Consider the following 22,493-nt stretch of genomic DNA (forward strand, 5'->3'; position numbering starts at 1 on the left):
GTGCACCAAAACAAACAAAAGAAAGCAAAGCAAAGAGATATTATCTTCTTGTGGGCTTATTGGCCCCCTCATATTTTTTGTCAAATGTTGACCGTATGTAAACTAAAAAATATAAATTATACGATACAATAAGTATATTATTGGATTTGTATTTGAAAAAGGTTTTCCATAGTATATTTTTGTGACTTATAGTTTACATTTTATTAGAAATTAATAGTCAAATTTTAGCATAAAATAAGAAGGGCCCCACAAATACCTGATGGAGGTAGTACAAAATAAAAGCTGGCTGCATACGTACTCTCTTTGTCCTTGAAAAAAATGTACTTTCAACTTTGTTGGAAAATCAAACTTTTTTATGTCTGACCGTATTTATACAATAATACACCAATATTTATGCCATCAAATTAGTAGCATTAGATTCATAATAAAATATATTTTCAGCATATACCTATTTGGTTTCACTAACATTGATATATTTTTCCATAATTTTGGTCATACTTTTAGATAGTTTGGCCCTCCAATAAAGTTAGGAGTATAGTTTTTGAAGGATGAAGGTAGTAGATTTTTTGTTGTTGCAATATACTCCCTTTGTTCCTAAATATAAGTCTTTTTGACATTTCAAATGGACTACAACATACGGTTGTATGTAGATATATTTTAGAGTGTAGATTCACTAATTTTGCTCCGTATGTAATCAATGTTGGAATTTCTAAAAATACCTATACTCCCTCCGTTCCTAAATATAAGTCTTTTTAGACATTTCAAATAAATTACAACATACGGATGTATGTAGACATATTTTAGAGTATAGATTCACTCGTTTTGCTTTGCATGTAGTCGCTTGTTAGAATCTCTAAAAATACTATAATTGGAAACGGAGGGAGTATTTGGGAATCGAGGGAGTAGATTTTTGGGTCTTTCGGACCAGCTCAAATTTCAAACTTCAAACGGGCCTGACAACACGGCTGCCTGCCACTCACAGTGATCGCATTGGACCGACCTGTGGGTCCGCTTCACTTTTTTCTGGGAAGAAGGGACCCTCTCCGCGGCAACGTGTAACGCGGCAAGGTCACGGAGCCGTGAGCGAGCCGTAACGGTTCCGTGGGTCGCGCCCGTTCCCCATCACCATAACCTGCGTACCGGTACCACCGGCACCTACCCCCAGCGGCCAGCGAGCGGGGGTAACGTCGTCACCCTAACGCCGCCGCCGTGGCCGGGAGCGGAGCCCGCGGCGCAGCCCTAACGCCGCCACCCCATGGCCTCCTGCGACGACGACTTCGGCCTCCTCGGTGACGACGCCCACCCCGCTCCCCAGCCTTCCGCCCAGCCGGCCCCGCCGCAGCAGGCCCAGGGCTTCTGCTTCGTCGAAGCCTCGGCCGCGGGCTCCGGCGCCGGCCCCGGCCCCTTCGCGCCGGCCCGGGAGGAGGGCAACCACAGCTCCGACCGCGGGAAGGCGTCGCACCACACCAAGCGGCGGAGGGACCGCCCGGAGGAGTTCAGCGATGGGGGCGAGTACTGCTCCTACATCAGCGGCGGGGGGAGGAAGGGCCGTGGCGGCGGCGTCTCGTCGGACTACCGGAAGGATCGGGAGGAGTGGACGGACGGCGCCATCAGCAGTCTCCTCGACGCATACATGGACCGGTTCGAGCAGCTCAACCGAGGGAATCTCCGGGGGCGGGACTGGGAGGACGTCGCCGCTGCCGTGACCGACGGGCAAGGCAAGAGCAGCGGGGGCAAGAGCGTGGAGCAGTGTAAGAATAAGATCGACAACCTCAAGAAGCGGTACAAGGTAGAGTGCCAACGCATCGCCGGCTCCGCCTCGGCCAGCCTCTGGCCCTGGTACAAGCAAATGGAGCAGATTATGGGCAACTCCCCATCGCCCGGCACCCCCAAGCCGCCGCCGGCCACCAACGACGATAAGCCGCGGCAACAGCAGCAGCACAGCAACAAGAGGTGGCTCCATTTGACATCTTTTCTCTCATTAATTTGGGGATCTAATGGTCGAGAGTCTAGAGACGAGCTGATGCTTATCCTTGCAGGTACCCTTCTTCCGGCACTGGCCACGCTACCACCATGGTTCCTTATTCCAGATCCACTCCTCTCTCGAATCCGAAATGGAAAAGGGTACTTCTGAAGATTGGGGGCACTGCATTGGCTGGAGAAGCTCCTCATAATGTTGACCCTAAGGTAGTATTTGTTAGATATGCACAGATCTTGTTCATTGCTCTCCTGAATATTTCACACAGAGCCTTGTGACCTTGCCAGGTGATCATGCTGATTGCCAGAGAAGTTCAAGTGGCATGCCGCCATGGTGTTGAGGTAAATAGAACACATTCATTCTACTATTCTAGACATCCATTTTGTAAATATCAAGCGATACAGGCCAAACTAATATTGCATTTTGTCCAATCAGGTGGCTATTCTCATGGGAGGTCGGAATGTATTCTGCGCTGACTCTTGGGTTGCTGCCACTGGCACTGATAGAGCTTCAACGCATCCGATTGGGTAATTATCTCGGAATCATGTCATTGTCAGCTTTCTCAAAACTAAAGAAGTTTGGCTGCTTGCATAAGATGCCAAACAGAGTAGTATATGGATAGCTTTTCCTTGGATTTTGTTCCAGTGCACAGATTGGTTGAGGCTGGTCCAATCTGTGTGTTAATAAAACTACTTTGGAACTATTCTTGAGATTCTTGTTTTAATGTATCATGGATTTGCAACCAGGCATCTATATTGCAAGTGCCAGTATGAATTCATACATTACCCTGAAGCTACAAATGATTAGAGACATAGCCAGAGCCTCAGTGACTCACCAAGCTTAAGAACTGGGAGTAGTTGTTTTAGTTTAAAAAATATTTTTCATTTCCTGAATAATTATTTGTATAGAGTTTTGCTTCGGCAATCCCCCCTAAGAGTTTGCATGAATCTAAAATTACTTAAAAAGGGTATTCTCGTACAGTCACGATCAACTAATTCTAACCCGTATTCCCAACTTTTCGTCCGTGGGGGTGGGGGTGTAACCAAACAGTCCTCTCTGGTAGGTGCCAGGCTAGGTTAGACTTTTTATCCCATTGTCTTTTTAAGTTGGGCAATTTCATGTGCCTTTGATCCCGAATAATATATACGAGGATTGTGGTTTGCTCTTTTGATCTTTATTACTACGTATAATCCTTAGCTGTAGACTGTGACAACTACAGTACAGACTATTGTTTGATCTTCTTCATTTCAATCCCCATCATTGTTTCAGTGCATCAGACTTGGTACCTTTTGTTTGAGTGTTTCAATAGACAATCAATCATTCACATCTGTGATTTCCTACTAAACAGCAACCAATGGAGCTCAATTTTCATATGGTTTGTTCTTATTTTCTACATCTTTAGCTAGAAAACATGAATTCAGGCTGACCATCAGGCTTGCATTACACTTCTCCTGTCGATCCTAGCTTTCCTTCCGTGGTTGCTACATGTGTATGTATTTATGGTGCTTCTTGAATTTTTTTCAGAATGATGGCAGCAGTGATGAATGCAGTATTGCTCCAAGCGTCACTGGAAAAAATAGGTGTGGAGACACGAGTCCAGACTGCATTGATGATGCAAGAGGTTGCAGAACCATACATAAGGCGGCGAGCTATACGCCATCTGGAAAAAGGAAGGGTTGTTATCTTTGGTGGAACTGGTGCTGGTACAGGAAATCCACTTTTTACAACAGATACAGCTGCTGCACTGAGAGCTTCTGAAAGTATGTCGGTTAATCCTCTCCCAAACTCCATCCTGTTCTTTCTAACATGCCTGTTCAGTATTTAGCTTGCACCTACATCTTTTCTTGCCTAAATGTGTATTTTTTTTTGCTGTTTTTATTTTCTATGAGAAAGAGAACATCAGCTTTTATGGAGAGGAAATCTAACCAGATGTGCTGTCAACCAGTCAATGCAGACGTTGTCCTTAAAGGTGTCATTGGAGATGATGAATATGGTTGTCCTCCTAGGAGCAACGGCAGTGCACCATTTGAGCACATCTCATATAGGGAGTTGGCAGCAAGAGGAACCAGCAAAATGGACATGACAGCAATTACATGTTGTGAGGAGAACAATATTCCTGGTTAGTTTCTCTATGAATCTTTCATTTCAAAGTTGTGTTTAGCGCCTCCTCTGGCAGTATACATAAGATGATTTGTGTGTGTTCATTTCTTGCAGTTGTCATCTTTAACATGTTAGAGCCTGGTAACATGTCCAGAGCTATTTGTGGCGACCAAGTAGGTACGTTAGTTGACCAGTCAGGAAGGATAACTTAATTCACAAGGGGGGTTAACTTTGTTGTAGCATTGGGACATTCGTATTCTCTCACGGCAGCGTGCATCTTCGTTGATTGCATGGATCTTTGTGGATGGGAGAGAGGGTAATGTTCCTCGGAGAGAAGGCTCACACCTTGATTTGCATCGGGTGCTTGTTGCGTGACATCTGTTGTAGCGGCTCTGCCATGAGAAGTTGTTTGTTTGTAGTATCTGTCTGTAATGTGATGGTTAGACTAGTTGAAGAGCCTTTGTATAAAGTCGTCTTTATGCCTGCGTATGGCGTTAGGTCAGGTCATCAGAATGTTGTATTGTGCTCTAGTAGTAACTTGTAACGCTGTTGTTGAGCTGTAGTGCTGTACTGTATTGGAGAAAGGCATTTTTCTTCCTTCCGTGCTCTAATGAGTGATGGCTACCCAGCAAGTGTGCTGTGTGATGTTGCCATTTCTTTTTCACATCAAACATTACCAGCTAGAGAACCGAATATTGTTTGACCAAGAACGCCTTACTGAATGCAACCTGTTAGCTTTGCTGTGGCCGCAGGTGGTTCATTGCATAGGTAGGCATGTAGTCTCAGTCTGGCATTCTGAACTCCTGAACCTTAGTGTGTTGCTACTGAGATTTGTCATTTCAGATGTTCTTTTAATCTTTTGTTAGCTGTCTGGTGTCGTGTCAGTTGAGTAAATTGAGTATTCGTCGATTTTGGTCCAGAAGAATGTGCCGACGGTGGCATCTGCAACTGATGTGGGCACAATCTCTCTTCACGCAAGAGGGCGGGGGGGATTCAGAGCAGCCAGTAGTACGTAGTTTCCTTCCCACTTGTCAACTTGCATATGTGATCCATCCATACATAGCCGGTCAATCTCCTCTACTTGCATCCACAACCAGATAGTACAAAATTCAATAATTACACATCATGCTTCCTGTAGTCTATATAACAATCTTAATTGCCCGGGCACGGTCCCGGGAACTGTCCTAATCACGCATCCGATATTTCCTACTGTCTGAATCTGGCGTGGCCGAGCCGAGTGGATCATGACGTTTCCGCCTAAACAACGAGATACTGTCAGGCACCAGCACGCTACGGTCTTATCCTCTGAAGCTCTGCGTGCCAAACCAATTCGAGAAATGGACCGAGGGTGGGCAGTCCAGTGATCATCATGGATGATGACGTGTGCTAGCTCGCTACATGGTCGGCCAGAACGGCATGTAGCGCAGCCAAGCCGGCGGTTCGCCTGCCGACGTAGGCGCCTCCCCGGCGTTCCTGACACCGCTTGCTCCGGCAGAGGAGCAGGAGGACGAGGAGGTCTGGACGGCGGCCGAGGAGGACCTGGGGCACAGGAAGAAGCTCCGGGACCCTAGCTCCATCACCTTCTCCCTCGGGTCCAAACCTGACCAATGAGTCCACAACATTTACATGATCAGTGAATGATCCTTCACTTACTGAATGATGCAGATGATGCTCACTAACTGTCGCCTAAAGATTAATGGTTGTTGCGACCGACTTGACACTCTCAGTGGGCCCATGCATCGCTTGCTGAATATGTTCAGGGGTTTTGTGAGGAAACAAATGATCTGATTCATCTCGCCGGCTATTCTCAAATAGAGTTCGTGCCGGCATATCGCCAGCTTGGCTAATACTAGTATTTTGTGTAATTGTGTTGACTTTCCACTTTGATAGTTGTGCGGTGCAATTCTGGAATGAAAAACAGATGGTACCGTGGGCTTCAGATGCAACAGACTTACTTTCCAAGCTGAACTGGGAGTAGTGTAGGCCGAAGGTCGACGGGTCGGTCGCCGGCAGCAAGGGCCGCCTGCCCTCCTTCACGTAAATCCCCACGGCGGCGGCCACAAGGTCCGCCACGCTCCAGTCCGCCGACGCCATGACGTGCAGCGGCCACAGGCTCCTCTGCACGGTCACGTTCACCAGCACCTTGCCCGGCGTCCTCCGGACCGCCAGCTCGGCCAGCGGCTCGCCGCCGTCCGCGGCGCGGAAGCTCCTGCCCCTCACGCCGGCGAGCAGGTCCGGCTGCGTCTTGGGCCTCTGCTTTGGCAGCTGGTGCCGCTGCTCCGCCCCGCGCCCGTGGAACGACGACCACCGCTGCCCCGGGCCTCGCAGCAGCTGCCCTCCTGCCTCCTGTCTTTGCCGGTCGCCGGAGCAGCTCTTCTCGAAGGAAGGCGCGTGAGGAGGCATCGCCCGTGCTGGCGGTGACCCGCAGGCGCTGCCGCAGAAACAGCTCCAGACACCCGGGCGATCAGACGGCGCGCGCAAGGATCACGGCTGCCGGCGGCAAGGTGCACGGGAGCCGGACGGCGAGGTTGTCCATGCAGAGCAGAGCATGCAGTATGCAGGTGCAGCTGGTCCTATGGCCATATAAGAGCCAGCCGAGACGAAGGCGAAGCAGGGCACAATTAAAGCAAGGAGAACCGAATTTTCAAAGGTGAGAAGCACGATCAAAGCCAGAAGCAACTGGGAAGTGACTTGTACCGGAGAGAAGGTGAGATGAGAACGGCACGGCAGACATATACACATGGAATCATTGTAACTATTGGTGATTGGCTTGTCAATTATTGGAGCACGATTGCCTCTCCTCCACAAATTAAGTACTATGTTTATATTTATTTATTAAGGTCGCCACTAAGGGCAAAATACTCTTACATAACTCAAAAGAAATTTGGTGATTACAAAGTCATGCCCATTTGATTTCTATTGCATTGAATTTGCGCGAAACAAAACCCTTGAACTTGCAAGATTCAAGCTTACAACGAGGAGCATATGGATAGAGGACTTCACTTGGACTTGGAGTAGGCGGAGGGTCAAGTGGTGGGGTTGAACACATGCGCAAGGATCAAGTATGAATGGTGATACTTTTTTTTGCTAAGTCCTAGAGATCAAACTCCAAAATCACGCAAAACATCGCAACCATTTTGCACTATCTATAACTCCATTTCTACTATTCGGAGCCACCTAGCCAAATCCATTTGGATCCTCTGATCCATTCCAGAGATAGTCGTTGCGATACTATATCAAGGTGGGAAGTAGGATATGGTGAGGAAGAAAGAGAAAAAAGGGCCACAATGCTATCGTTGTAGGAACTGGGGACACATAAGGAAGAACTGTCGAACATGGAGGAATATCGAGGGAACCAAATTGTGCCAGTGTCCTCTACGAGAAGTTATTCAGATGGCTGCCTTCTTACCCTATCAAGTGGGTTACGTGAGGAAGCATGAATAATAGATATAGGGAACTCTTATCACGTGACATCTAGCAGAGAGTAGACCGCCTGCTACAAATGTAGTAACTTTTACTGATCTATCAAGGTGGCGATGTGCCTCCGTGCACTATGACATTGGAGATGTCAAGACCCAGACTTAAGATGGAATTGAACATGTGATGTTAGAGACATGTCAAGGGTTCAGAGAGATCTGAATTCACTTGGTAAACTTCATGGCAATGGTTAGGTCTACAAAGTGGACAATCACAAGAAGACTAGGAGAGTTAAGAAGAGTAAGAAGAAGCTTGTGACGAAGGGAAAGAGAACCAAAAACAACTTGCACAAAGTGTGAATAAACATTGTTGAAGATGTATCCGAGGAGAAGCCAGATGTGGATTTATGTTCAATCAAGGTGACCAAAACAAAGGGGCTAAATCTGGCGGCACTCATGACAGTGAGCAACAAGGGAAGATCCAAATTCAAGCGTTGAAGATGATAACAACAAGATGATGAGGGCATATTCGTTAAGGTGAAGTTTGGTGGATCATTGTCGAATATGTATATAGGGCTATAGTTGGACTTATTATGTGTAGGGGTTGAACACATGTAAAGCAAACTTATGCATCACATGGTAGATATTTTTTGTGCGGGAAGTAGTTAAACTATATTAACGAAACTAGTAGGTTAGACACAATATCACGAAGGGGTGCTTTGGACGCCCGAGGAAGGGATGACTGGACCGACCATGTTGCGATTTTCGGAAATGTGCCTCATGGGTTCGGTGTGATTTGTTGTGGATTATACTTCGTTGACTTAGTATATGAGAATGATCTTTTTTTTAGAATTGGAATGATCTTTATGCTTCCAAGATGTAGGCATAAATTTACCTGTCTACTTTTCTTAATGTTCTAAGGAAAAGCATGTAAATTATAACACTTTGCAATGATTGAAATACTTGTTCACAAACATATGTTTTCTTCTCCCTCTATTGAATTCATACTCTAGCCACATAGTCGGGACTGGTGGAGAGAGACGGACAATATTTTTTTTCAAACTGATGGAGAGAAATGGACAATATATTTTAACACTCCTTCTCATGTCTGGGCTTATTTAGTCCTTAGACGTGGTATCAATGTAGCCTACAAAATCTTTTTTTAATACTGCGTTGGCAGAGTCTTGAACTTAAAACCTCTTAGCTCGAATACCATATTAAATTCATGTTCCAGCCTGTTGCTCCAAAAGTCCAAACTGATGGAGAGAGACGGGCAATATATTTCAACACCCTCCAGACTTCATCGCGAGCCCGTGGATTTGCCTTCCCTCTGTGTGCTGGTCCAGTGGCCCGTGGCGAGGAGGAGAATCCCGGTGTCTCCGCTCGGTTAGTAGTTTAGGTTAGTTTTTTTAGTCCTCGCAGGTGCAGCGCTCGGGCGGATGGCGATGCTTCTTCTTTGAGTTTGTCTTCCAGGCACCGATCATCCTCAACTTCGTTCGTCTGGACGTAGTCGACGGAGCTTCGACATAGATTCCTACCACCTCCTTGCGGTGGTGAGATTAGGGTTTCTCGTCATGTGGCGAGGTTTGGTGTCAGGTGCTTCAGATCTATGCAAGGGTTTAACGACGATGACTACAGGCTCCAGAGTGCTGATACTTAAGGGCACGTGTGCGAAGAGTTCCGGACTGTCATCGACAATGTCAAGACGGCCCAGTAGTGGAGCGGCGACATCGGCGCGTAGGTGACTAATTCTGGCGGCAATAGTGGACGTTTGGTGGTTTCGAAATCTTGGTGTGATTTTTATTATGTTTGAAATGCTTTGTACTTCTGTCGAACTTTCATAATAGATATTCTCGTAAAAAAACTTGAATAATAGATATGATCCTTTTAAAAAGGTAGTTCCCGCAAAAACAAAGGCTCACCCGCAAAAAAAAGACTAGCGTGCTTTCAAGGAAAAGAAAAGGCGTACGCCGAAGAATCGACCTTCCGAATATCCATTGCTTCTGCCAGCAATTGTGAATCAGTTTCAAACTCTGCTCGAATAATCCCCAAGTCAGCTGCAAATGAAACAGCATTTGACAGCGCCACTACTTCCGCTGCAAAGGCATCTTGGATGAGTTCCTGTCTTCCTGCTCGTGCACCCACCACTTCGCCGTCGCTGGTTCTTGCCACCGCACCCCAGCCTGCATGGAGCTCCCCTGGGACGAAGGCGCCATCAACATTGAACTTAACCATGTCTTGAGCAGGAGGCCTCCATTTATCAGTGCACTGTGGCTTGGGTTCTGGGAGGAAAACCTGCATATATTCCAGAGTAGAGCTGCATGCGCGTCTCGCTACTTCGGACGCTGTCAAGACACGCTCCCCATTTCTCAGTTTATTCCTAGCGCTCCACCACATCCACCAGAATGTGAGAATCTGCATCCTTTTTGGGGTGTTTAGCTCCCAAAGGTAGTCCATCATCACATGTACAGATGAGATTGCTTGCAGCTCCCTTCTTTCCTTCTCTAAGCCTAGTTCCCTTCACACCACCTTCACTGATTTGCACTTGATGGACAGGTGCCCCCCATCCTCATCAGCTTGCCCACAGAAAAAACATTTCGTGCTCTCCACTTTCAGACCTCGCCTTTGCATGTTTGACAGGAGTGCTAGAGATTCATGCCGCAGTCTCCAAGTGAACATCTGGACAGTTCTCGGGCACGGCAATCGCCAGATTCTTTTCCAAGAATCGTCGCTGCAAGTGTTCAGGTTACCCGCTTCGGCTGTGCTCTGTCCCACTCCCCCATTCTTCCTTATAGCCTTCAGTTCCATGTGCAACTTATATGCACTCTTCACAGAGTGTATTCCCTTGCTCTCGAACTGCCATGCAACGAAGTCATGAACCCCCTCCCGCAATGGCATCTTCAGAATGTGTCTAGCATCCTCTGCGCAAAAAGTATCCCGCACAAGGCGCTCATCCCATTGCCCCGTGGAGGGATCCATTAACTCACTTACAGTCTGCATCCGGTTATTCCCTTTTGGGGTGATGATCCTTCGTGACCACAACCTTGGGATCCAAGGATCTGTCCATATCTTAACGCTTTCGCCGTCACCGATTCGCCAGATGTATCCTTCCCGGACTAGGTCAAGTCCTTTCAGTAAACTCCTCCACGCGTATGAGATGCCCTCTCTCGCCACAGCCTCCAGGACATGGTAGGTCGGGAAGTAACAGGCTTTTGAGAACCCGAGCATGCAGCGTGTCTGGGTTTTGTATTAGCCGCCAAGCCTGCCTCGAGAGCATTGCCATGTTAAAGCTATACATATCACGAAAACCGAGACCCCCTTGCACCTTGGGCTTGACGAGCTTCTCCCACCCAATCCAGTGAACTGTATTTTCCTTATCTTGTTGGCTCCATCAGTAGTTTCCGATTAGGGCACTTAGTTCGTGGCAAAAACTCTTGGTCAAGTTGAAGCAAGACATAGCAAACGTGGGAACGGCCTGCGCCACCGTTGTAACTAGAGACTCCTTGCCTACCTTAGCTATAAGCCTCTCCTTCCACCCATAAATTCTGCCTGCCATTGCTCCCTTAATGTATGTAAAAGCTTGTTTTCTGGATCGTCCAACATGAACCGGCAGACCAAGGTACTTCGCGTTCCAGTTCTCACTCTGAATCTGCAGGTTGCTTTTAACCGAGTTTCTGGCTTCCGTTGACGTGTTGTTGCTAAACATCAAGGCAGATTTCTCCACATTTATGCACTGCCCAGAGCACTGCTCGTATATGTCCAGGATCTCCTTCAAGGCATCTGCCTCCTCTTGGTTCGATTTCAACATAATTATTGAATCATCCGCAAAGAATAAGTGTGACACCACCGGTGCCGCTGGACATACTTTCACACCACTGATCCTCCCCTCTCTTTCTGCTGCATGAAGCAAAGCCGATAGACCCTCAGCACAAATCACAAATAAGTACGGTGACGCTGGGTCTCCTTGACGAAGGCCCCTTGATGGGCAAAACTGTACCGTCAGCTGGCCATTCACCTTGATTTGATAACGGACCGTCGTCACACACTTCATAATGAGGTCCACCCAACTCCTGCTGAAACCCAGTTTTTCCAGCATTGCCTGCAAAAAACTCCATTCCACGCGGTCGTAGGCTTTGCTCATATCCGCCTTGAGTGCAGTGTATCCCTCCTTTCCCTTCTTCTTGTTCATGAGATAATGCGACAGCTCGTACGCCACCAAAACGTTATCCGTGATGAGCCTCCCCGGTACAAACACACTCTGGTTTTCAGAGATGATCGAAGGCATGATGATCTTGAGGCGGTTGACAATCACCTTAGAAATCAGCTTGTAAAGGACATTACATAATGAAATTGGCCGAAGATCCTTAATCCTATTCGGGTTCTTGACCTTTGAAATAAATACAATGAAATGGTGTCGGCGTAGTGCTAACTCCGCGGCTCATGAGCTAGCAAGCCTTGGTCGTATGTACCCTGCAAACTCGGCTGTCGAGTGGGAGTCCGATGTATCAGCCCAAGTGGCTGTTCGTGTTGCGGGTGATTTACCCGTACACCGTTAAGTTATAAAGCTTTGCTTTAACTTAAAAAAATGGAAAAGAAAAGGGCAAGTGGACACCAGAGCTCTAAAAATGCATCTTCTCTGGCTTGGTAGCTACGTGCGACTCCGCGTGCAGAAGAGCGGAGAGCTACCGCGGCGTCGGGCACGCCTGCGAAAGCAACGGACGAGAGCGACCGAATCAGTGAACTCACCATGGATTGAATTCCCAACCCCGTCCATTGATGCAAAGATTTCCGTATAAATCACGACAGATTCCCCTGATCCATCCTGATACGACGCTCGGAATTAGTTCCCCTGTCGTGTGCAAAACTCGGTCCTTGGAGCGGAACGGAACGGAACGGACTGGAGTCTTCCGGGATCAGGGGCCGGTCGCGGCCGGGCGGCGCCGGAAAGCGAAGGGACGTACACGGTGGAGCTCGCTACTGGGGGCGGTCTCCCGGGCGGGCTGTGAATGATGGATGGCCTGGTGACGGTGACGTCGACGACAGTGGCAATAATAATGCGCCGACCGCATCTCCCCCTCTCGTCGCGGCCGACGGAGCGACGGACGGATCCGTTGTACCCGTGGTGGCGCACGTGCCCCGCCGTTGGATTAAGAACTGACGATTTGGGTTAGCAGCTTCTAGGATATGGGATGGGCGTCACGAGGAAATTGTCTTAGCGCTGTTTGATCGTGGTCTCGCGAATCTCATCCCCAGATGAGGTGATAGGATATTGGGGTAGGGAAGTGGATGGCCGGCTGCTCACACACGCAGGAAACATCACTAGCTAGGATAATTAAGAAAGAATCATCATCGATCATTGCCTGGTGGATTGTTGGTGATTGGTGAGGCTGCTGTTGCTGCTGCAGGACGAGGCATCTCATCCTCCTCTCCCTCGCGGTCTCGCCCATCATTTCCTTGGCCCCTTCTCCTTTTCGCCCTTCCATACGTCCATCACCAACGCCACCTGCTGCTCCGGCTTTTGGCAACGCTTCCCTGCTCGCTACGCTCATCCGGTGAAGGTCTTATCTTGCGTTGCTGTGGCCGACCGTTATCAATGTATTTGGTTTGACACCCATTATTAATTTTAAATTTTAGGATGGTAAAACAACACCCAATCACAGCCCTGTCACGCATCCGTTGCTTTTGGCCGTTGGATCTAGGGTTGCAAATGAGTTGAGTTCGAGTGAGTTGTATTAGGCTTAACTCAACTTATACTAAAATTCGAGAGAGCTTAAACTGAGCGAAGCTCGATGTCGAGCTATAGAAAATGACTCGTGCTCAACTTGTAATGATCTAGAGTTGATCTCAAGCTAAATAAGATGATTTCTTATATAATCTATAAGAAAAATTATTAAACAATACATGCCAAAACACAATATAAGAAACCATTATATAATTTAACTTATTCCCTCTCAACCGACATGAATGAACTAGCAAGAGAAGAAGCGTCTAATCTCAAACTTTGATCAAAACAACATGATATTTTGCACATGGCTGACCACATACCAGATTGGGGCTAAAATTTCTCCAAACTTAATTAAGCTTCCATGTATGGTAGCAGGTAAAATGGAGAAAAAATCGCACACAACATATATGATAATGTTTTTTGAATGTCCACATGGCAATAATTTTCCAATTTTTTAATACATATATCAGAATTATGTAATATTCACCCACCTGTGTTCTCAAGAAGCACGGAGCCGATTGTAGCAGATGACTGGCTCCGCAGGATAGGAAGAGAGCTGGTCGCCGCAGGATGCACTGACACAGAGAAAGTGAGGTTTGCCACTCACGAGCTGGATGGACGGACCGGCAGCCGCATGGTGGGAGAACTATACCACCACATACCCCATGCAGAATGTGTCTTGGGAGCAGTTCCAGCAGGCGTTCCGTACCGCTCATGTTTCAGCTGGAGCTATGAGCCTCAAGAGGAAAGAATTCTGTAACTTGTGCCAGGGAGGACGTTCAATTTCTGAATATGTTGATGAGATCAGCAGGTTGTCCTGTTATGCTCCAGGAGACGTGGCCACCGATGCAGCTAAACAAGAGAATTTTTTTGGAAGGTTTGAACGATGAACTTGGAGTTCAATTTGTTCAAAATATGCCCTAGAGGCAAAAATAAAGTGGTTATTATTATATTTCCTTGATCATGATAAATGTTTATTATTCATGCTAGAATTATATTGACCGAAAACTTAAATACATGTGTGGATACATAAACAAATACCGTGTCCCTAGTAAACCTCTACTAGACTAGCTCGTTGATCAAGAGATGGTTAAGATTTCCTAACCATGGACATGTGTTGTCACTTGATAACGGGATCACATCATTAGAAGAATGATGTGATGGACAAGACCCATCCGTTAGCATAGCATATGATCGTTCAGTTTATTGCTACCGCTTTCTTAATGTCAAATACATATTCCTTCGACCATGAGATCATGAAACTCCCAGATATTGGAGGAATACCTTGTGTGCTATCAAACATCACAGCGTAACTGGGTCATCATAAAGATGCTCTACGGGTATCTCCAAAGGTGTTTGTTGAGTTGGCCTGGATCGAGATTGGAATTTGTCACTCCATGTATCGGAGAGGTATCTCTGGGCCCTTTCGGTAATACAGCATCAGAAGAAGCTTGCAAGCAAAGTGACTAAGGAGTTAGTTACAAGATGATGTATTACGGAACGAGTAAAGAGACTTGCCTTTAATGAGATTGAAGTAGGTATGGAGATACCAACGATCGAATCTCGGGCACGTAACATACCGACAGACAAAGGGAATTACACATGTTGTCATAAATGTTCGACCGATAGAGATCTTTGTAGAATATGTAGGAACCAACATGGGTATCCAGGTCCCGCTATTGGTTATTGACCGGAGAGGCAATTCGGTCATGTCTACATCATTCGAACCCGTAGGGTCCGCACGCTTAACGTTCGTTGACGATATAGTATTATATATATATGAGTTATGTGAGTTGGTGACCGAATGTTGTTCGGAGTCCCGGATGAGATCCCGTACATGAGAGAGGTCCAGAATGGTCTGGAGGTAAAGATTGATATATAGGACAATGCTATTTGGTCACCGAAAAGGTTTCGAAATGTATCGGGTAATCATCATATCACCGGAAGGGGTTCCGAGAAGCCCCGGGAGGTTAATGGGCCATATGGGCCAAACGAGGGGAGCACACCAGCCCACAAGGGGCTGGCGCCCCCTCCTCTAGCCGCAGGCCTTGGGGAGAAAAGGACGGACGGGAGTCGGCCTCCCCTTGCCTTCCCTCTCCTCCCCTTTCCTTCCCCCAGAGCAAATAAGGAAGGGGGGCACGCCATAGGGCAGGCGCCCAAGGGGGCCGGCGGCCACCCTTGACGCGCACCCTGGCTGCCTCCCCTCCCCCACCTATACATATATAGGGAGGGGGCGCCACACAACCACGATAATCCACGAGTCGTGTGCGGCGCCCTCTCTCCCCGATTTCATCCTCCGTCAAGTTTTCTGCAGTGCATGGCGAAGCCCTGCGAGAACAAGTTCACCACCACCGTCATCACACAATCGTACCGCCGGAACTCATCTACTACTTTGCCTCTCTTGCTGGATCAACAAGGCAAGGACGTCATTGAGCTGAATGTGCGCTAAACACAGAGGTGCCATACGTTCGGTACTTGATCGGTTGGATCGTGAAGGTGTACGACTACATCAACTGTACCGACCCGACCCGAATGGGTCAAGTCTCTATGCTTAAGTGGCATCCCTGGATCGGTATGCTGACACACACAGTACTCGTGGATTTATAACAGAGGTAAATCACATGTTTAAAGTAATGTAAATACTATTACCTCAATTCAAAATAGCGGAAGTAACAAGGTTGTGGATTCCCATCAACACCAACGGCAAAGTTGAGTGTAGAAATCGTAACCCTAACGTATCACTTACTCGTCGTAAGATAATCCTGCAACATGAGACGTTGCAGCCACAAAGGGTCAGTACATTGAATGTACTGGCAAATTCACACTGTAGAGCAATGCTGAAATATGGCTATCACTACATGCATATTTGGCTGGTGGAAAAGCTCTATGGTTATAGGGTTTTGCGTAAAGCCAATTTTTCCCTACTACAAAGGAATAAATTTTATTTAACTATCATGGTGGTTGTTGAACATTGAGAATGGTTGACGACATCCTCAATCCCAATTAAGTAACATCATTAAACCCAACAAAATTAATTTTAAAGTAACATGATGAGATTCATATGATAATCCAGGTACTAGATACTCAAGATGTCCATAACCGGGGACATGGCTAATCATGATTAGTTTATACACTCTGCAGAGGTTTGCGCACTTTTCCCCACAAGACTCGATTGCCTCCGTTTGGTTTCTCGCACTACATGGTGTTTGAGAAGACGGATGACCGAGACATAGTCTGCCAGAAGCGCTAGCACCTTACGATAGGGTAGACCGTTACACCTACTTTCCCCTACATCTGCTAGTCTACCACTGTAAGAGTTCGCACAACTTAATCAACTATGCTAGAGCCCATAATAGCTTGTGGCTGCACACGGAAGTTTCTAGTATGAATAATCTCATGATCCCTTTGAGCCTGGGTGGCGGTCCATAAAAAAAAGGCAATCCTGGAATACCCAAGTGCCTAGACAGACAATCGCTGGAATACCCATGTGCCTCAATCCACCCAGATGTGTGTTAAACTTGCCACCTTAAGTAAACCATTAATTAACAATCTCACATCTGTCATGAAATCCTCTCAAACCCAATCCACGTCTACGAGCATAGCATAGCAGTATAAGCATAACATAATAGTAACTCCCAAGGTTTGAAATGCAGGGCAATAGGTTCCTACCTCATCAACTACTTTCCAATACCCACATGTTATCAATCCTACTCATGCAATGTTTGAGGGTTAAGACTAATGTATAAAAACTGGGTATGAAAAGGGATATGATCAAAGTGTGAACTTGCCTGCAATGTTGATGAAGATGATTCGCACTCAAAACTCTTGATAGCTCTACTCGTCACACTCCGGACAATCTATCGTAAGCAAGCAATAGTAACCACACATAAGCAATCACTGAAAAGATCAGAAAGAACGAAGAAGACGATTCGGAAAACATCAAAACCAAGCAAATAACTCTTGCTACATAAAACAATTTCTAACAGTACCAAAATTATGTGAATTTGGCCTTATCAGAAAGTTTAGGTCAAGAGTTTTGATTTACAAAAAGAATCAACTCAAACGGAGCTACGAAACTCAAGTTATGATCAAACGAAGTTTGAATTCAAATATGATCTAATTCAAATTTTAAACTTTCAAAACATGTTTGGGTTGGATTACTGGATAGAGGGGATCATAACGAAGAAGTGAGCGTTGGTTTCGTTGGATTTGGACAAAGGAGTAAAAAGTTACGGTCGATTGAAACAGAGGGACTAAACTGCAAATAAAGCATCTACAAAGAGGTCCCTGTCTAAAACTAACAGAAAAAGAAAAAAGCTAAAAAGCGAATGTTCGCTTTCTAAACCTATCCAGCGAACGCTCTCTAAAAAAACCTAACTAAAAAATAAAACCGGCTAAACCGAAGAAAACCTAAAAAATAAATCGACCGGGCGGTTTTATACCGGTTCACGTCGGTTCGTACGAAACCGGCGACAGCTCGGTGGGGAAAAACGGCGACGGTGGTTCGGCGAGGCGGTGGACTCCGGCGAGCTCGGCGCGGCAGCGACAGCAGCGGCGGGCGGCGTCGGAGGCGCCGGACGGGGCCGTGGGCGACAGGCGAGGGCGGCGAGCGGCGCAGCGCAAGCAGGCGGCAGTGGCGGCGGTGAAGCAGCGGCGGCGGCGAGATCTGCGGCGGCGGCGCGACTTTGCAGAGGGAGGCGGCGGCGAGGAGAGGAACGGGCCCGGGGCGGCACCCTTTATAAGAGGAGGCGAGGTGGTGGCTTGGCGTGCGCGAGGGGCAGGCGAGGAGACCGGGGCGGACACGGCGTCGCCGGTGATGCGTGCGGGCGGCGGACTCTGCTTGGGGTCGGGGACGAGCGGCGCGCGTGACTGGGCTGGCTGGGCCTTGGCCTGGCTTCGGCTGGGCCTGCCCAGTTAGGGGACAAGTTTTTTTAAAAAAACATTTTCTCTGACAAACAAAAATAATAAAAACAAAATAAAATAAAAATATTATATAGGCATATAATATATCAAAAAATTTAGAAAAAGATTTTCTACAACGTGAACATTTGTATAACTTCAAATAAAATCCACACAAATTCAGATAAATCAAAGAGTGCTACTGGTCTATTAAAATCCAACAAAAATCATTTTAAAAATACCAAAATGATTTCAAATTAAATTTTCTCCAATTTTCTAATGTAGGGAATCATGTTACCCTATTTTCCATATATTTTATTTTTGGAGAAAAATAATTTGAATAAAACCCAAGCAATTCCAAATTGAAAATAATTTCAAAAGGACTTCGAATTTGATCCTTGAAACTCCCAACTCATATTTCATAATTTGAAGTAGTCATTTTATCTCCTCTCGTGAAAATCATTGAGGTGCTTAAAGTTTCTGAATTGGAAATATTTTCTAAATAAAATTCAAATATTTTCAACACCCCTTGTCATTTAAATAATGGAAGAAGTCATGTCATCTTCTCTGGAGGGTTTTGTATTTGAAAAGAATTTGAATTCACAGAGATCAAAATGCAAAAGGTGAAAGTTTGGGAAAGTCCTTTTATTCCCTCTCATTTAACTTTCCAAAAAGTTTTGAATTTCACTCAATCAGTCACACAATAATCAAACAATCTATCTATCTATTTATTATAACATTCCAAAATTTAGAATTTTGGGATGTTACAAACCTACCACCCTTAAAATGAATCTCATCCTCGAGATTCGGAGAGGCTAGAAAGAAATAGGTTAGGTTCGGGGTTTTCTTCAAAATTTCATCAATCGTCTCCGGGGTCTGGGGTGCTACCACCCTTAGAAGCATGGAGCATGGGTACGGTTCCATCAAACTCATATACTTCATCCATATTGTTAACAGTGTCAGTCTTCTCAGATCTTCGGGATAATTCCTTATCTGGGCTCTTTCGGTAGTGGCATAACCTTTTCCTCAATTCTTGTGTCTTTCATCTAGGTAAGGTTCTTCTGTGACTGGGTCTTCTTAGCTGACGGGTCTGGCACCAATACTAAACAACTATCGATATCTCATGGTGGTCAACAATTTATGGTTCCTTCTGCAGGAAATGGGTCTGGTTGATCCTCACCGTATAACCTACGGTTGGCAAAAGCTGCCTTGTACAAGGGAAAAATTTCTTATACCATTCTAATGTTTAAACAGGGTTTTGATCGTCGTCTCTCTACTATAGGTAAGTCACTCAGATTTACCATCCCATATATCAAGGCGAACAATAAAAGTAAGTCGGTATGGTGATCAATCCATCCCGCACCCAAATCATTACCTTGTATACGGTTTGGCGAATCTCGCATTCTAACACTCGGTCATCCTCACAAGCATTGCAGAATTTCTCTTGTCGACGAACCAAGGTTCGGATAAATCCATTGATTCTGCAAACCAAACAAACATCTATCATTCCTTCACAGCTCTCAGGTTTTGCGTTACTCCTATAAAATCGTTTGCCGATAAATGTCGTATCTTCCTCCAGGGTTTTTCCTTCAGCAATAATGTGCTTGCTTCTTGGCAGGTCCTGGGGCCTGTGGGTTATGGCCCATCTCATCACTTGTAGTCCTTGAACTTATCATTGGGCAACTGATCATTGTTCCAACTTCCAACTTCCTAGTATTCTTAAATCCATCCAATTGTACTGTCTTCCTTCCTTCTATTGGCACCAAACTAAGACATGATTACTCAGACTCATCATGGAGTTTCCATTGATCCATATTTCCGGCATCATACCTCCTTTATGTCCAATAGTAATTTATCTCTTCATCCTCGTGGGATATCCCTCATACCGAGATAAAAACTTATACTTATGAAGTCCATATTCCACTTCGTGGAACATCATTATCCTTTCCAGGGTCAAGCGTCCTTATAGGGGAATATTGGCCATCTCTGCATGGCCCTTCTTCAACTGGGAAACGTGAAACACATCATGAACTCCTGACAGTCCTTCGGATGACTCCAACTTGTTGGCCACTTCTCCCATACGCTCCAAAACTCGGTATGGTCCTACAAATCTCGGGGCTAACTTTCCCTTAACTCCAAATCGTTTAACTCCTTGCAGAGGGGGCACACGAAGACATGCTCTATCTCCAATTTCATAGACTACCTCCTTGCGTTTTTGAGTCTGTATAACTCTTCTGTCTAGAGTGAGCTACCTTCAGTCTATATCGAATCAACATAACATTCTCTTCTGACTCCTTGATCACAGTTGGTCCAAACAACTGACGGTCTCCAACTTCATCCCACATACTCTTGGGGTATCACACATATCGAGACAAAACTTGTATTCATTTTGTCCGTAATCCACTCAGTGGAGTATCCTTATCTTTTCCAGGGGTCATGGGTTCTTACAGGGTACTACCACCCTTAAAATGCACAAATCTTCCATAGACCATATTTCTCATATCCTCAAAATGGCCAAAATTCTTCTTCGTAGAGTAAAAACTCATAAAATCCATATCAGTACCAACGATGCTAACTTTATTCACTCTCAATTGATTGCAATCTCTCGCTTTTCCATTACATGTCTGAACTCAACACCTCAATATAAAAGAAAATGTTCTCACTTCTACTACTCCATTTCTTTTTTTGCAAACTCAACTATCTAGCACAAGTTTCCTTCTCCTTGGGGCATTCTCTGGCAAAGTGCCCTGCTCCATTACAACTAAAACATATTACTTCTGACAAGTATCGGGGTTTCCTTTTTGGGCAATTGTTGAGGTAGTACCCTGACTCCTTGCACCTGTAACAGGTGATATGACTCAGGTCCTTCCTGGAATCCAATCTGCTTCTCTTCCTGGACCTTTCCATGCCAATCATGGCTTCTATTTCTTGTGGGTCATATTCTACTTCCTCTGTCGGGAATTCTACTAGATCCCCATTCAAACAATTTTGGGAGATGTGTCCTTCTTCTCCACATGAATAGCAAGACTTAGTGCAGGGTTTACTTGGGTCCTCTTTGGGTGTGTCCTCCACCTCTTCCTTCATCACAGTTTCTTCTAAAATTCCCATAAGGGCTCCTTTCTTTACTTCTTTCTTCTGCTGGATGGTTCGTTGTACCATGGGGTAAATGTGACACTGAGTAGGTAGTGGGTAGTCCCTTCACACAAGAAACAAGTAATCTGCCTAGTTGGGCATTCTTCAAATGGGTGACTTCCTTCACAGTTAGGGGATTCATCCTTGTGTTCCATATGGGTGTGTCCTATTTCTCCACAAATCTTGCATGCACAAGGTTTCTTCATATCCTTTCCATAAGGTTTCAACTTCTGGGACACAAGCCGAGACTTTGGCAGAGTCAACTTAAATTCTCTCCAAGTGGTTACTCCTTTCCATCCATTTATGGTTTGGTACATCCTCCACCAAGTAGCACCACCTCTTTCAAAGCACTGAAGAGCATGCTGGGTCATATCCTTTCCGACTATAAGGTTATTCTTCATGTGATCCTCCATATTCTGAATCCATTGGTCTGTCTCCAATTGACTCATCAGTCCAGAAAATATAAGCTCATCTTCATTCATCCTCTATTGGGTCCATGGGTTTGGGGTGAGATAAGAGAGATAGAGATGGATACACACAACACAAACAAAAGTTTTGAAAAGACATATTTTATTTGTGGTTGTCGGGAAAAACATCAAACAAATGACAACTCACAAACATCGCATCTAACGTAGGTATATAACAGGGGTTTGGTCTTCTAAAGGTCAATAAATCTTCAACGTCTCCAAACTCTTCAAGCCTTGTTCATGCCTCCAATGGCTTCTTCCGATCATGCTTGTCTTTCTCAAGTTCTTTTGCCAGATCAACTCTATTGATGCGAAGTCTCTCGTGACGTCCTTTAATATTCTGGAGTTGCATTCCAAACTTCTGGTTTCAACATCCTTCGCATGAACCATGGTCCTACTGTCCTTCAGTTCCTGACGAATCTCTGGTATCTCGAGGTTTTGCTCCTCCAACTTGGCTACTTCAGCTTCTTGGACCTAAGTTCTTCATGAAATGCTTCCTTGTCAAAATACGGCTTCCTGCGGGTCCATCTTAAAATTCCCGATGTAATTCTCCAGATCCTGGTGATACACCAACTAAGGTTAAAATTGCATCCTTTGCTGATAGATGCTCCATCAGCCTTCTACCATCCAATCCTTCCGAAGAAATGCATGCTTAGCTCAGCTCGGTGACCATAGTATCAGTGGCGATGACATCACGGATAACCGTGTTTCTGCCCTTGTCATTGCCATGAGCTATCTTCCATAGTTGATATCTCCTGCCTGAGGGTTTTCTTGAC

The 22,493-nt window shown here is 45.8% G+C and overlaps 2 protein-coding genes across 2 annotated transcripts; one reads left to right on the plus strand and one right to left on the minus strand.

Moving 5' to 3' along the window:
- Positions 1-1,133: 1,133 nt before the first annotated feature.
- Positions 1,134-4,679, plus strand: LOC125537998 (aspartate/glutamate/uridylate kinase family protein). The gene is made up of 7 exons (XM_048701311.2): positions 1,134-1,953; positions 2,040-2,187; positions 2,266-2,319; positions 2,414-2,505; positions 3,503-3,738; positions 3,924-4,097; positions 4,193-4,679. The coding sequence occupies exons 1-7, from the start codon at positions 1,256-1,258 to the stop codon at positions 4,288-4,290; spliced, it is 1,500 nt and encodes a 499-aa protein (XP_048557268.1). The 5' UTR covers positions 1,134-1,255; the 3' UTR covers positions 4,291-4,679.
- Positions 4,680-5,070: 391 nt separating this feature from the next.
- LOC125537999 (uncharacterized) lies at positions 5,071-6,764 on the minus strand. Its single transcript, XM_048701312.2, has 2 exons — positions 6,034-6,764; positions 5,071-5,678 (listed from the first exon to the last, which is right to left on the minus strand). The coding sequence occupies exons 1-2, from the start codon at positions 6,479-6,481 to the stop codon at positions 5,473-5,475; spliced, it is 654 nt and encodes a 217-aa protein (XP_048557269.1). The 5' UTR covers positions 6,482-6,764; the 3' UTR covers positions 5,071-5,472.
- Between the last annotated feature and the right edge of the window lie 15,729 nt (positions 6,765-22,493).

The sequence above is a fragment of the Triticum urartu genome, chromosome 2A, assembly GCF_056163025.1.
Source record: "Triticum urartu cultivar PI428250 chromosome 2A, HENAU_Tu73, whole genome shotgun sequence".
Lineage (NCBI taxonomy): Eukaryota > Viridiplantae > Streptophyta > Magnoliopsida > Poales > Poaceae > Triticum > Triticum urartu.